The following is a 17604-nucleotide window of genomic DNA, read 5'->3' on the forward strand; positions in this document are numbered from 1 at the left end:
ATATAGTTACATAACCTCTTTAACACACTACTTCTCCGCTGCGAAGCGCGGGTATTTTGCTATAAATATATATATATATATATATATATATATATATATGACAGCAACACTCATAACAATGACAACACAATTACATATATATATATGTAGATATGTATATATATGTGTCTGTGTGTGTGTATATATATATATATATATATATATATATATATATATATATATATATATATATATATATATATTTATATATATATATGTGTGTGTGTATGTATATGTGTGTGTTTATGTATGTGTGTATATATATGTTGATATGTGTATATATATATATATATGTAGATGTGTATATGTATATATATATATATATGTAGATATGTGTATATGTAGATATGTATATATATGTATATATATGCTTATGTGTGTGTGTGTATATTATATATATATATATATATATATATAAAAGACAGCAACACTCATAACAATTACATTGACAATCATGTTACGTTATTTTGAAAATGTTTCCTTTTTTTTTTCATAACCTCTTTAACACACTACTTCGCTGCGAAGCGCGGGTATTTTGCTAGATAGATAGATAGATAGATAGATAGATAGATAGATAGATAGATAGATAGATAGATAGATAGATAGATAGATAGATAGATAGATAGATCAGGGGTCTGCAACCTTCACTATCAAAAGAGCCATTTTGCCCCCCCTTCCTCCAAAGAAAAATAGTCTGGAGCCGCAAAACATAACACAGCTTATAAACTTTTAAAAGTTTTAATCTTTTTTTAGATTTTACATGTTACAACCACGGAATACAACAAACAGAAGTGCAGTGTGCATGTGTAGGGCTACTTTGAAATAAATTAAACTGAACTATGCAGGCCTATTTGGGTCCTTCCTATACCTGTGTAAAATTAAAATAAAAACTAGCCCACTTTAATATAAATAAAACATTTAGCTGTAGCTTAGCAGCTTTAAAAAAGTAAACATTAAATTCCATTTCAGTGTGCTGAATCAACTGAAGCACCTGAACATACAAAAAAACCTACATCAGCTCCGGGTCCGAAATGAATGTGTTTTGTTTTTCTGAAAAATAATAGCTTATTAAATGCTATTGTTGTCACCTGTTTAAAGTGACTTCTGTTTCTGAAGTTCGCTGCTGATCATCTCTATGTCGGGGCTGTACAATGTGACTTTGACCTTCACACAGGACTGCAGGCTCTCATGTGTGAGGCGGGAGCGATATTTGGACTTTATGAAGTTCATGCTTGAGAAAACTTGCTCACTTAAGTATGTTGAGCCAAAGATGGACAGGACTCCAAATGCATATTTTTTCATGTTCATATACGTTTCGGGAATGGCACTCCATGTGTCGAAAACAAATTTGTCGGGTTTGGGGAGGTTTTCAATATCACTCCATTTGTGCTCTTTAGCGAGAGTAGCCTTCTGACGGGTGACTTCTTTAAGATCCACTGTCAGGCATTTGAACTTGGACACCCATTAATCTTTATCTGCTATGTCGTCCAGTTCAATTTCTAGATCGGGCTTACTCCTGTGAATGCGGATGTGTTCAGCAGGGATGGGTCGATGTCCAGGGGTGTGACAGGGAAGGAGGGAGTGTGTGTTTTTCCTTTCTGAACTCACTGAATCTTTCTCTAAATGCAGCTTGCATTTTCTGAACAATTTCCCGTTTGCTTTTAAAGTCGGAGAATAGATGCTCTGATATTTTTATGAACGATTCTTTCATGTATTCTCCGTCTGTGAATGGCTTACCCCTCCTTACGATCTCTTGAGCTGCCATAAAACTAGCAGCTGTAGTTGACTGTGTAGAAGTGATCCACTTTTTGAAAGTATGTTTGCTCTGTTCAGCTTTCCGTTGCAGTTCTGAAATTGCTCTCTTTCGCTTATCTTCACTTGGGTATTTTTCAGTGAATGCTGAGAGCTTGTTTTGAAAATGTCTTTCAACGTTACATTTTTTGTTGTTCGATAATTTATCGCCACATATTAAGCACACCGGTAAGCCAGCGTCGTTGGCGGTGAAGGCAAATGCTTCTGTCCACGCAGAATTAAACTCTCTAAATTAGATGTTAAAATGTATAACAGTAGTAGTAGTAGTAAATAAACATAAATATATATATATATATATATATATATATATATATATATATATATATATATATATATATATATATATATAAATACAAGTTAAATTAAGAAATTGCCATTATTCATTTTCATGGTTTTTATTTTTTTGTCAAGGCCAAAGGGAGCCACTGCAAGGAGGCTGAAGAGCCGCATGTGGCTCCAGAGCCGCGGGTTGCCGACCCCTGAGATAGATAGATAGATAGATAGATAGATAGATAGATAGATAGATAGATAGATAGATAGATAGATAGATATATGTGTATGTATGTAGATATGTATATGTGTATATATATGTAGATATGTAAATATGTATATGTATATATTTGTCTGTATGTATGTATATATATATATATATATATATATGTGTATATATATATATATATATATATATGTGTGTGTGTGTGTATGTATGTGTGTATATGTATGTGTATATATATGTTGATATATGTACATATATATGTGGATGTGTATATGTATATATATATATATGTATATATGTATGTATATGTTTATGTAGATATGTATATATAAGTATATATGTTTATGTATATATATGTTTACATAACCTCTAACACACTACTTCTCCGCTGCGAAGCACGGGTATTTTGCTAGTAAATAAATAAATCAAAGTGTCAGTGGGTATGATGCCCTACACAATCCAAAGGCAATTCTGAAACTCTGACAGGAAGAGATCTAGTGGACCCATTTTCACAATCCAATCAGAAGACAAATTTCTGAGGGTAACAAGGTTGCACGATGGACGCCTCAAAGCACAACAACATCAAGCACAGCTTAACAGTGGTCAAAAAAGCAAGTCTCAGTGTCTACTTTGAAGAGGAAACTTTGTCCAGTCTGCAATAGTCCACAACCGGTACTTTAAGGCCCTATTTTGTCCTTTATGGAATGGTGTTCTTGTAGACCCTCACCCTGTAAACCCTGCAGCACAAAAATGTGTGCAATTTCAGGAAGTGAGCATGAATGTGGTGTACAACCAGGAAAATTCAAATCCTTACCGAAGCAGCAAAGTAATAGCAGCAAGACTCATGGGGATTCCACTGCACCGTCCCTATGTCCCATTTACTCTGTCTGGAAATCTTCCGTGGAATCTCAGCTGGTGCATCCAAATTTACTATGTATAAAAAACGACGCCTGGAAAAGAATACAATTTTAGTATTTTCATGTGTTTAAAATTCCCAAGGAAATTATTGACTTTCCAGCTCCTGAGAAAAAACAGAAAAGTATTGTATAATTACAAACTAATACATTACTTTTAAAGTAATAACAATAATACCAAAAAGATCCATACTGAATGCAGGATGTATATTTTAATTAGGATATGTTGTACTGTTTCTTGATATACTATGAATACTGTTTCCTGAAAAAAAAAAAAAAAAAAGAACAAAAGCAAGTTAGTTTTTCACCTGGGTTTCTTTGCATACTGCAATTATCTTTTTTTTCCCTTTTTTCCAGTATATGTTTGCGGGGATCCAAAATGTAAAAAGTGAATTTTACTACTGTTACAAATAGAATAACAAGTTGATTTATCAACAAGTAAACTTCTGACAGAAGACGGAAAAATACAAAATAAGAGAATTCATTTAGAAACTGTAAGAAGCAAAATATTATTAAAAACAGCAACACAAAGCAATCAAAGCAGGTAGCCAGATACAAAGTTGTAAGCTCAACCAAGGAAGTAAGGCTCAAAAAATGATGACAGCTTGAGGCACTTATTCAAGGTGCAGTGTCAATGTTTAGAACACCACCAAACAAAATAAGTGGTCTGCTTAACACCTGAAAGCCTACAACAAAAAATTGTCACTGGCAAATCAAATATGCAATATTAAAAAAAACAAACAAACATAACTATGCTTACTATTAAATAATCCAGATTTTAGACAGCGCCTTCTGATGTTAACAGATAACAACATGACAACTGAAGACTTCATGCCGAAGATTAACTTGACAATTACTGCTCAGTGCTTATTCTGATTTGTTACCTCTTCATTAATTTTAGATTTTTATTTCCCTGACTTTTATACTGACTCTTCATATACCTAACTCCAGATGTAGATGTAGATAGTGAACACTATCTATAAATGGATCAATGAAGGGATTTCTCTGGCAACTTCTACTGATGAATAAGATAAACTACTTCAAAAGCAGAGTAGTATCTTTTGGGTTTCTTTCAGGTATAAAGGGGATAACTTAATCTGTCTTGGTTCAACTACCATTTTAACATGATCGTAAAAATACAAAAGGAAAAATTACAAATTGTAGATGCCAATCCTCTAAAATCACATGTCTATATGCACTGCAAATCAAACCAGGAGCCCCAAAAGTTTAGAACAGCAAACACCTAAAGAGCTAATGATAACTGTATGTGTATAAATAACTTCCACTTATTTGTGTATGAGACAAAAATTACGGCATTCTTAATGAATGTTACCTCCCTTTAGTTCTTCTATATATACACTACAAACTGTGCCACTTTACCAATCATAATATTTGTAACTATTGTATAACTCAGTACTACAGTATAACCTCAGGGTCATGACCCATTTGCCTCTGGTGGGTCATGCATTACTATTTTTTTATATTAGTAGGGGGTCACACTCCATCCCACTACCTCTCTAATGATCACGCTCAATTCCTCCTACCCCACTCCATCAAGCTATATTGACAAAGTCTAAAACATGTTTTCAGAAAGTTTCGCAAATTTATTAAAAATCAAAAACTAAAATCTTTCATTCATGTAAACAGTCACACTCTTAATTCAGTATTTTGTAGAAGCTCCTTTTGCAGTAATTACAGCTGAGTCTTCTTGTGTAAGTCTCTAAAAGCTTTGCACATCTGGATTTAGGCAGTTTATCCCATTCTTTCTGACAGATTCTCTCATGCTCCATTAGACTGGATGGGAAGAATGTGTAAACTGCCATCTTTAGGTCTCTCCACAGGTTCTTTGGAGACTGAGCTTTGGCATGGCCACTCAAGGACTTGTCACAAAGCCACTTCAGCACTGACCGGGTTGTATGCTTTGGGTCATTATCATGCTGAAATGTGAACACTCACCCCAGTCTGTGGTTGTGTGTACTCTGGAGCAAGTTTTCATCAAGTACTGAATTTGTCTGTATTTGGCTGTGTGATCCTTTCCTCAATTCTGACCAATCTACCTGTCCTTGCTGCTGAGAAGAACTCTCATAGCATGATTTGTCAAAAACATGCTTCACCATAGGGATGGTATTAAGCTGGTGAAAAGCAGTTCCTTGTTTTCACCAGACACAGTGCTTAAGAGTTCTGCCCAAACCGTTAATTTTTTTGCTCTCAGAGTCCTTTAAATGCAATTTGCAAACTCGAAGAGGAGACTTGCCACTCTACTATAAATGTCTGATTCATGGATTGCAGCTGAGATGGGCATCCTTCCAACACGTTTTCCCATCTCAGTATAGGACTTCTGAAGCTCTGTAAAAGTGATCAAGAGTGTAAGAGTGACCAAGACCCTATTTATCCAGTTACTCAATTTGGCCAAACAGGCAAACTCTAAGAAAAGTCCTGGTGGTTCCAAACTTTTTCCATTTCCCAAATATTGGGGCCACTGTGCTCTTGGGAACACATAAAGCTTCAGAAATTGTTTCATACCCTTGCAATCGTCTATGCCTCACCAAGGATTTATTACAGAGGTCTGTGAATTTCCCCTTGGGATTAATAAAGTATCTATCTATCTATCTATCTATAGAAAGTTTTTTAATAGCGGGAACTTAAAACAAAGTGTGTGTGTGCCTTTCTAAACTATGTCCAATCAATTCATTTTGCCAAAGGTCTGAAGAATTGATAAATAAATTATATTTCAGTTTATGATTTTTATAACATTTGCAAACCTTTCTGAAAATGTGTTTCCACTTTCGCATTATGAACTACTGAGTGTAGATTTATGCGAAAATGGCAAATTAAATCTTCAAGTCAACTGTGCTGAAAGTTAAGGTGTCTGAATAATTTCTAAATCAACTGTGGATACAATTCAGTCAGTCAGTAAGGATATAGCAGGTTGGATAATGACTAACACTGGAGCCAACACAAGGCGCAAGGCAGGAACAAATCCTGGGCAGGGCACCAGCCCACCGTAGGGCACACGCACACATACACACCCACACATCAAGCACACACTAGGGACAATTCAGGATCGCCAATGCACCTAACCTGCATGTCTTTGGACTGTGGGAGGAAACCAGAGTACCCGGAGGAAACCTACGCAGACACGGAGAGAACATGCACACTCCATGCAGGGAGGACCTGGGAAGCGAACCCAGGTCTCCTTACTGCGAGGTAGCAGCACTACCACTGCAGCACCATGCCGCTGGATACAATTCTGTTAAACATATTTCTAGCTATGTTAAAAATGCTTATTCCGTCAAATCTCCAGCAGCCCAATCTGCTATGATAGGGCTGTTTAACACTAGAATAGGTACTAAATCTCCTTATTTCAATTATGACACAAGTAGACTTATAGTTCCTGTTCACCAAATGGTTCCATAATATCATAGTCAAGAGTTTCAGGATTCCGTGGTTCTTCATACATCTTTATTGTAAATCACTTTAGCATAAACTGAGATAATTTAAATGAAACATATTAATAAGGACAAGTTTTGCTGCATCTGGCAAAAATCTAGTTAAACCTCACAATTATAACAGGAAAGTCATTTTATATACTAGTATGTTCCCTATAGCTGTGCAAGGTCTCATGGAAGGGTGACATATAGGGGAACCAGCAAAAATCCAAAAGAGTACTTTGTTCTGTTTTTTTCTTAATATGGACGTTTTCATCCAACCCCCACCCAACTCCGTTAAAAATGATTACGAAAAATAACCTCACTATTGTTATTGTCTCTTATACTCAATTTAGGTTAGGGATACTATTTGTGCTCCCTTAATGTCACAAAACATATTTGAAAACTCTAACAACTGTCAGGAAAGGAAATGTAAGAATATTACACGTTTTATTTATATAGCAACATTCTCATGATGTTGGCAATATGTGCTGCCAATATGATAATTAGAATGTTCTGAACCTTTGAAAGCTACCACAACTACCACGTGGGCCAATTCACCCTATTAATCCACCTTGCCTAAGTACTGTAATTACCACTAAAATTACCTTTTTTGTGTAAAGCACTTTGCTTAAAAAATGTTTTGATATTCTGTTTCAATAATAATACAAATATGAATTTATTTAGGTTCTAAAAAGGTACTTTTACAACCTAAATAATATGTTATAGTATGTTATAATATGTTTGTTCATTAAATTAAACTGCACATGTCACTGTAATAAATTATTTATGCATGGCTACCCTGTTCAAACTTACTGAGAGCTTCAAGTTACTAAATCTCTTAATATATTCAAAATATTAAACTATTATTACATTAATGTATTACTGAGAAAAAAGTGTATTCTTGTATATTTTGACTACTTACCCAGACAACACAGCAAGGCGCCCAAGGCACTCCACTGACATAGCTGTGGCCTGTAAATATATATAAAAAAGTGCATCATTTCCCATTTAAAATTGAAATTCTTCTAATCGATCAAGCAAATACTGACAAAATTTTAAACATAACAATAAAAGGAAGGTTAATGCTGAAAAGCTCACTGGTATTTACATCAGTGATGACAGGGTTATCCTATTTTTAATGAGTGATTTTGTTAGATTCTGACTTTAACTGTAGCTTAAAAATGCAACTAAATGTTCAGACTATAAAAGTTTAAAAACAAGATTCTGTCTTGTCAGAAGGCAGATCCAAGGGTGATGCACACTAGCAGGGACCTGATGGCTGAGTTAAAAATATAGTCCAGTGTAACTCAGTCTGAAGAAATTTCCATGTGGGCTCATTATTTAACGGTTAAGGAGTCAGGTGGAATTTCAGTCAGATGACAAGGAGCAGAAGACTTGCACTTATTGATAAAAAAGATCTTGTTGCATGGTGTCTAATAAAGCTAACATACAGCTTCCCACTTCTCTGCTGTGATGCAGCTACACAATTTAAATTTCAATCTAATTTTTCATGACTTTTCATATACATTAGGAAAAATGAGAACATATATAAAACTAAAGCACAATAATTTTTGTTATCCACAAACAATATTTACATAACAGCACTTGATTAGATGCTGATTAGGATGTGCTTCCAACTATATAAAAAAACAGAACCTTTGGAAGTTCAGTCTGGAGTATTCAGATTTGTGGCAACACAATATGAAGGGCATCTACAATGACCTTTGAAAAGTAATGTTTTCAGTCTAGAAGGGTTAAAGACCATTTCCAAATAGTCTGAAGTCCATTATTCTAAAGTAAAATACATATACATCCATATACATATACATACAGTACTGTGCAAAAGTTTTAGGCAGGTGTGAAAAAATGCTGTAAACAAAGAATGCTTTCAGAAATATAAATAATGATTGTTTATTGTTATCAATTTACAAAATGCAAAGTGAGCGAACAAAAGAAAAATCTAAATCAAATCAATATTTGGTGTTACTACCTTTTGCCTTCAAACCAGCATCAATTCTTATAGGTACACTTGCACAAAGTCAGGGATTTTGTAGGATTATAGTCAGGTGTATGATCAACCAATTATACAAAACAGGTGCTAATGATCATCAATGTCACACGTAGGTTGAAACACAGTCATTAACTGAAACAGAAACAGCTGTGTAGGAGGCTTAAAACTGGGTGAGGAACAGCCAAACTCTGCTACCAAGGTGAGGTTGTGGAAGACAGTTTCATGTCATGGCATGATTGAGCACAGCAACAAGACACAAGGTAGTTATACTGCATCAGCAAGGTCTCTCCCAGACAAAGATTTCAAAGCAGACTGGGGTTTCAAGATGTGCTGTTCAAGCTCTTTTGAAGAAGCACAAAGAAACGGGCAACGTTGAGGATCGTAGACACAGTGGTCGGCCAAGGAAACTTAGTGCAGCAGATGAAAGACACATCAAGCTTATTACCCTTCGAAATCGGAAGATGTCCAGCAGTGCCATCAGCTCAGAACTGGCAGAAACCAGTGGGACCCAGGTACACCCATCTACTGTCCGGAGAAGTCTGGCCAGAAGTGGTCTTCATGGAAGAGTTGCAGCCAAAAAGCCATACCTCCGACGTGGAAACAAGGCCAAGCGACTCAAGTATGCACGAAAACATAGGAACTGGGGTGCAGAAAAATGGCAGCAGGTGCTCTGGACTGATCAAAATTTGAAATATTGTTTGGAACAACCTACCAGCCGAGTTCCTTCAAAAACTGTGTGCAAGTGTACCTAGAAGAATTGATGCTGTTTTGAAGGCAAAGGGTGGTCATGATTTAGATTTAGATTTCTCTTTTGTTCATTCACTGCATTTTGTTGATTGATGAAAATAAATGATTAACACTTCCATTTTTGAAAACATTCATTGTTTACAGCATTTTTTCACACCTGCCTTAAACTTTTGCACAGTACTGTGTATATAGGTGCTGGTCATAAAATTAGAATATCATGACAAAGTTGACTTATTTCAGTAATTCCATTCAAAAAGTGAAACTTGTATATTAGATTCATTCATTACACACAGACTGATGTATTTCAAATGTTTATTTCTTTTAATGTCGATGATTATAACTGACAACTAATGAAAGTCCCAAATTCAGTATTTCGGAAAATTAGAATATTGTGAAAAGGTTCAATATTGAAGACACCTGGTGCTACACTCTAATCAGCTAATTAACTCAAAACACCTACAAATGCCTTTAAATGGTCTCTCAGTCTAGTTCTGTATGCTACACAATCATGGGGAAGACTGCTGACTTGACAGTTGTCCAAAAGACGACCATTGACAACTTGCACAAGGAGGGCAAGACACAAAAGGTCATTGCTAAAGAGGCTGGCTGTTCGCAGAGCTCTGTGTCCAAGCACATTAATAGAGAGGCGAAGGGAAGGACAAGATGTGGTAGAAAAAAGTGTACAAGCAATAGGGATAACCGCACCCTGGAGAGGATTGTGAAACAATACCCATTCAAAAATGTGGGGGAGATTCACAAAAAGTGGACTGCAGCTGGAGTCAGTGCTTCAAGAACCACCACGCACAGACGTATGCAAGACATGGGTTTCAGCTTTCGCATTCCTTGTGTCAAGCCACTCTTGAACAAGAGACAGCATCAGAAGCGTCTCGCCTTTGGACTGCTGCTGAGTGGTCCAAAGTTATGTTCTCTGATGAAAGTAAATTTTGCATTTCCTTTGGAAATCAAGGTCCCAGAGTCTGGAGGAAGAGAGGAGAGTCACAGAATCCATGTTGCTTGACGTCCAGTGTAAAGTTTCCACAGTCAGTGATGGTTTGGGGTGCCATGTCATCTGCTGGTGTTGGTCCACTGTGTTTTCTGAGGTCCAAGGTCAACGCAGCCATCTACCAGGAAGTTTTAGAGTACTTCATGCTTCCTGCTGCTGACGAACATTATGGAGATGTAGATTTCATTTTCCAACAGGACCTGGCACCTGCACACAGTGCCAAAGCTACCAGTACCTGGTTTAAGGACCATGGTATCCCTGTTCTTGATTGGCCAGCAAACTCGCCCGACCTTAACCCCATAGAAAATCTATGGGGTATTGTGAAGAGGAAGATGCAGTACGCCAGACCCAACAATTCAGAAGAGCTGAAGGCCACTATCAGAGCAACATGGGCTCTCATAACACCTGAGCAGTGCCACAGACTGATTGACCCCATGCCACGCCACATTGCTGCAGTAATCCAGGTCAAAGGAGCCCCAACTAAATATTGAGTGCTGTACATGCTCATACTTTTCATGTTCATACCTTTCAGTTAGCCAACATTTCTAAAAATCCTTTTTTTTGCATTGGTCTTGATATTCTAATTTTCCGAGATACTGAATTTGGGACTTTCATTAGTTGTCAGTTATAATCATCAAAATTAAAAGAAATAAACATTTGAAATACATCAGTCTGTGTGTAATGAATGAATCTAATATACAAGTTTCACTTTTTGAATGGAATTACTGAAATAAATCAACTTTGTCATGATATTCTAATTTTATGACCAGCACCTGTATATATATTATATATATATAGTTTGAGCATTTAGTTGCATTAACAATCCTAAACCTGCATCAAGGAATGTACAGCACTTAATGAACAGGGTAAATGTCACAATTCATGTAACACTACCATAACAAAAAGAGTGAATAAGTAGCTTTCCTGGAAGGCTGAACGGGAGAAATACCTCTGGAAAAATGAAAATTGCACTACTGCGCCTTATTTCTTAGCGAGTACAGCAACAACATGACTTTACTAAGGAAAAGCTAAGAAGTTGTATTATGACATGACCCTGTGGTAAGCTGAAAGAATTTGTGGCTGCACATGATATCACTGCTTGCAAGGCTACTCATTTGAGGGACACAGTTCTTTCTGATGTGGAAGTCTATGTTCAATTGCCACTGCTGATGTCTCAGGGAAGATGTGCGGCTGAGACAGTTCCTAGCCCACAAAGGTTTTCCTTCATTCCTCCAGAGTTTAAAAAAAAAAACTACATAAAGCCTTCAAACTACTTTCCTAATTTCCTCTAAAGTACACAAAAACATTAAAATCAAAACAAAGTATGAATTGCCGTAATTCTGTACTTCATGAGGTAGAAGTATATAATAAACATGAATAATTGTGTCAGGTACTTCAAATATTAAAATGTGTACTTCAATTTAAATGTTTAAAGTCTAAATATTTTCTATTTTCATATAAATGTATTATTTTTGACCCTATTGTAGAGGTCCATAAGTATTCTAGATCTCTATTAACATCATATCCATAATCACTGACCTTGAAAAAGTCCAAAACAATACCCCACTTGTTTATTTTTGAAATATGTCATAGTTAGTCTTCTTGGAGTTGTTCTCAGAGATCATCAGCAAAAAATCAAAAATATTTTATTTGTTATCAGTAACCTTGAAATAGCATAAAACAACACTTCATATCTGCGGTGGGTTGGCGTCCTGCCCGGGACTGGTTCCTGCCTTGTGCCCTGTGTTGGCTGGGATTGGCTCCAGCAGACCCCCGTGACCCTGTGTTCAGATTCAGCGGGTTGGAAAATGGATGGATGGATGGAACACTTCACATGCCTATGTTACCAATCCCTATATTTTCAAAGTTTGGTGAAAAGAAGTAACTTTGAGCCCTTGCACCCCATTATGGGGTGATGCCTGGGGTCAGTTGATGCAGTATGTACAACTAAGTCCGACTGATCATTTTTCTAAAGATACCTGTTCATCTACTGTTTATCAGAAGGGTGTCATTTCCGGCACAAAATACGGTCACCAAATGGACCAAAAATAGTGACTTGAAAGTGTTCATATATAATTCTTATAAACACAAAATTAAAGAAAGGAAAAAAGTAAGGGAGTCAGTATGCAAAAAAAATGCTACAACATCTTCAATTCAAACACAACGTATTGAGGGAATGTGCCTTTTTTTGTTAATCTTTAACACAGAATTTTCCAGATGTATTAATACTATTTTAGCAAAAAATTAATGTATTTTGCATGTTCTGAGAATATGAATGGATAATGGTCATGTGGATTATGAGATCTGAGTAACATGAGCTTTTTTTCCCGTGGACATTTTTCATATTGTTTGCCATTGTCCAGAGTCAGTCACCATTGGGACCTGTTTAATTTTAATGTTCGTTATATCTTTTCTCTACAAAAGCATGAGATTAAAAATTTTTCTCAGCCACTGTTACAAACTACATAAGATAAGTAACAAATAAAAAATCGGGGCTTCACTGGGTTGACAGAGTCAGAGTGCAGTGAATTACCTACAGTAAATGGCTACATTTAAGACATGAGAAAAGTTACTGGATGACCTAGTAGCTATTTCAAACGCAACTGGAGTATTGTTAAAAGATGAAAATGAAGGGGATAAGGAACTTGAATAGGAAAGAGGGACTAGTGATGTACTATAAGACAGCCACTACAACACCTCAGCCTGGTAACATACTGCAACAAAAATGATTTTTTTTTATTTTATTCATATGCAAGCTACCATTTCCCCCTTATATCTTATTGTGTCATTTTATAGGTGTAATTTTTCTTTTAAAGGCACCAATAATAATTGTATTGTGCAGAATTCAAATAGAGTCCTCTTATATTAGATATGAAAAACAGAATGACAGACCAACATAAAAAAGCACAGAAAAGCATTGAGTAATACCTGGAAAAACCTATTCAATCGATTTCTCCCCTTTCGCAGTGCATAGCGTAAAGCTATGAACTACTAAACATTGCCTCTCATTACAACCAACTACAAATAAGTCCATAATGCTCCCACAACAGGCTACCCTCAACAATACAGTTGTGAAAAAATTAACTAGTTAAGCTAAACCAAAACAGCAGAGCTTCACATTACTGCTAAGAACAAAAGAAAAAAAACACATTTTAAAAAATGTTTCAAACACAATTAAAAGTGCAGGAAAATACAAAAAATGTAATAACATTCTTATCAAACTATTAAAATTACCTAAGAATGTATGTGTTTTAGCAAAATAAAAAAACAAACTATAGACACATACTCTTAACAAATTCAGACTCAGTGGCCAGGGTCTTGCCATTAAAGGATAACTTCAGTATTTTTCAAGTCAAAGTTTTTTCTTCACAATCATGAAAAATATTAATTGGCCACATAAAATTGTATTCCAGTGAAGCATTTTTAATTTTAATTTTAAAAACATCTTGTTCTTGCAGATTACAAAAGGGCTGAAAGATACATAAGTCCATAGGTAACAGAAAAAAACCTTAGAACTTTGTTTCTTCAAATCTGTTTTTTCAGGGGTTACGATCTGCATGGAATGGCTTATAACAACAGACAGATGCGGTTTAAAACATAGGATTTATTTTTTTGTAAATGGTGTACACTTTTTGCCCATTACATTCTATGTTGCTGTTTTACATAGCCAACATAGCAAGAATCATGCCTAAAGGCTGCTTAGTGAAAACAACACGTAAGAGTTTAATTTTACTTTGTAAACATATCGTTACATATGAAGTGAACTAATTAGGCTGCGTTGTACTTAAAAGCAGAGTGTGTGATAGAGCAGACTTAAGCACCAAAAACCAACTATCAGCTTTTTAATGAAAGATGAGTCACTCTTGTTGAGGATATGGTAATAAAATAATTGAGGACAACTAAAATGAGTAAACTCATTACACTAGCATCAATCCAGCACCAGCATATAAATTTGTGAAATGAATATTAAATAATCTTCCAAATATTGAAAGAATATAAGTGATTATACTATGTAACTCTTTAAGTTACTATTGTCTAGTTCTCTACAGAACAGAGACTGCAATGCAGAACTGAACATCAACACTCAATACTGTCAATAGCGATGTTTACTGATGAATCCACGGCCCTCAAACTGAAAGACTGCCATGGATGAGAACGAAGTAAAGCAAAGTAAACTGCACAGCCAGGGTTGTTTAAGGATATTCTATTTTTCTATATGAATGTAATCACAATACATTTTTGGATTGAAAAATTGACACACAGTATTTGGTAAGTTTTAGGGCTTTTGCTATCACCTACTGACCCATGTGCCCTTCAGATCCACTGTAAGCTGCAAGAGCGGACAAGGTATTTTTAAATTTTATTTAAAAAAGCATCACTTTAGAACACAATTTTATGTGACAAGTTAATATAAATTAAGATTGCGAAGAAAGAACGTCAACATGAAAAACACCAAACCTGTATTTTAAAGACACCTACTACAACAAATGCCAGAAGGATAGTACTATAAAGTCATCAGCTACATTTCCAGCTATACTGCAAATAATTTTCAAGAAAACAACTTAAAATATAGTATGAGTAAATGTCTTTTCCCAGCTTCCTTACAGTAGCTCAAAACCACAAAAACAGCATTTTACTGTACACATTTTGCAATATTTACTTCATATTACTTGTGCATTAAACATAAAGCATAATTAACTTGAAGTGCATCAGGCATCGAAAGCCACCTATTTTTAAGATGAAAATATACACATTAAGGATATATATTTCTAATTTATTCACTGACCAGCACTTTAGAGTTCTGTTGCCTTAGCAATTGAAAAGCTACGGTTACTGTCTGTGTGAATTCTGTCAATATATCAAAGATAACTTATTGTGTTAATATGTAAACTGTCCCAGTGTGACAGAATGTGAACTTATGTGTCCAGTAAAATACTTAACCTGCTTTAGGACCTATGCATATTGCTTCATATGAAGAAAGTGGGTTTTCAGTAACATATGGATACTTACTGACAAATCATAGATACTGTTCACATTCAAAGATTGGTCTCTCATGACTAAGATACATAACAGTATATGACATGTGCCTATTACAATATTAACATATTACTAAATAAAACCTATTCATAACAACATCTATCCATGAATGTATTTATGCAAACTACTTAAGGGATGTGATCGCCGAGTCTGTCTTTGATGCACCGAGGGCAAGGCAGGATACAAACCTGAACAACGTCATGTATGCCGTGAATGGAAGCATATCTGTCTTTAATGCAGAGGTGAAATCAGAAACTCTCCTTACACGATCCTACACTAGAAACAAAGACTGATTCAAATACCTCTCAAACTGTCTCATCTAAACGGCGCTGACATTAAAGGGAAAATAAATTCATACCATTCCTTAAAAGTTAAAACGTCAGAGCCCAGTTAGTAATTTTGGTTTTTATTATGTATAGAAGTTTGTTTAAATCTGATTATTGTTTATGTATTATTAATGCTTTGTCAACAAATATCCCCTTGTCACGTAAATAAAGTGCCTTTTTGGAGGATAAAACCTAAACGTTGGAGCCGTATTACTCTTGTTGAAAAATGAAAAACAAACGTTAGCAGTGTACCAATAAAATCCGTACAACTGTCAACTGACAGTTTCAACTAGTATAACAAAGCTTGCTGTTTTAAGCAATAATGCCCACTTAATGTCAAAGTGGAATCAATCTTTAGCCCATCTAATAAACGCTATAAAATTAACAGGACACGCATTGCTTAAATGATCATTTACGTTCCTATTTCTGCTCCGTAAACTATAACTACTGCTTCCAACTCCTTTTGATACCTGCGAGTCTCGAAACTCGACCACCACATTTTCACTACTCCAGCGAGCTGCCATTTTCCGGGCCGCTGAAACACTTCCGTCACTCTAGCTGAGAGTTCAAAACGTTGCGACGTTGCAGCACAATTCGTGGTGGACTATGGGAGATGCAGTTTTTTTCTTTCTTTTTAATCAATAGTCCTGGCTCGTCCGAATTCCACTAGAAAAGAGGAGGTGTTGCTGTTCAATCCAAGAAAAAAATAACAATTTAGAAGTACAAGACTGAAGATTATTAGAAAGTATTATTTTACTGATATAATTAAGCCATCAGATCAGCAATGTGATATCAAGCAACCCAACTAACTGACCATAACAGTTCTGGACTTTACAAAGATAATCTATGGCCCAGCTAATAGAAACAGTAATTATATTTGCAAGATGGGGTTTAGTACAAATTTACAACTCTTATAAGGAGTAAGTGGTTTATATTAATAAAATGATCCCATCACACAGGTGGAAAACATTTGAAAAGCATTTGCTTATTTCTGCTGTGAGGAAAGTTTTGAGTCTATTTTGGGCTGAAAATGTAGCTCACCTTGGACATGAAAGTGTGGCCAATGTTTGGGGCCTACATTTTTTTTTGGACAGCCCACATTAACTATTTTTAGAGGGTTCATTGAACCTATATTGGTTTTGTGGGGTTATTACAACAATGGGTTCCCTGTGGATGGATCTTGTGTTTTAGCACATTTAAAACAAGATTTTAAGAATATACAATTTTTATTTGTGGAACACCAAACATTTTAAACACTATACATAAAAACTGCATATTATTTAAAAACAAAAGCCATATGTACATATATGTGATCAAGCGATCTGCAAAGAAAAAATGCTCATCCACGCCTCTTTGAAGCATCTTTGTATAATAATTTGTTAGACATAGAGTATGTTTATTTGTCAAATTAAGTAAGTTCTCTGGCATTGGTGTTTCCATATAGTGTTTATTCAAAAGACGAACGTTTTTGTACAATTGCACTGGAGTTGTCAATGTCACTCACCTATCACTGACTTGAACAACTGAGTTTCCAGAAAAGAATTTCTTCTGTCAAAACCTCTTACAAGAAATCTGTTGTGCAACACTCTTGGCATGCAGGCATCTCAAAAATCTTCTCATGGTGGTGATGGCATCTACTCCTCCCAACAATGACAAGTATTTCATCTACAGATAGAAAGGAAATGCAGTTTACCTGTTTATGTTTTTTATGCAAACTTATACATACTGAAGTTACTCTGGTCCTCCAGTTTTAATTCTATTTCTTCAGTGTCAGCCAGTGTGTTTAAT

At 35.5% G+C, this 17604-nt stretch overlaps 1 protein-coding gene across 2 annotated transcripts in view; it reads right to left on the minus strand.

The window, feature by feature from the left end:
- The window catches only part of wdr59 (WD repeat domain 59), a 250263-nt gene extending 233896 nt beyond the window's left edge, over window positions 1-16367 (minus strand). For both annotated transcript variants that reach the window (XM_028810052.2, XM_028810051.2), the window contains exons 1-3: window positions 16287-16367; window positions 7615-7664; window positions 3162-3297 (exon numbers count right to left, since the gene is read on the minus strand). In XM_028810052.2, coding sequence (XP_028665885.1) covers window positions 3162-3297; window positions 7615-7664; window positions 16287-16340 — 240 coding nt within the window. In that variant the 5' untranslated portion in view covers window positions 16341-16367. The remainder of the gene's footprint in view (window positions 1-3161; window positions 3298-7614; window positions 7665-16286) is intronic.
- Between the last annotated feature and the right edge of the window lie 1237 nt (window positions 16368-17604).

The sequence above is a fragment of the Erpetoichthys calabaricus genome, chromosome 9, assembly GCF_900747795.2.
Source record: "Erpetoichthys calabaricus chromosome 9, fErpCal1.3, whole genome shotgun sequence".
Taxonomy (NCBI): Eukaryota; Metazoa; Chordata; class Cladistia; order Polypteriformes; family Polypteridae; genus Erpetoichthys; species Erpetoichthys calabaricus.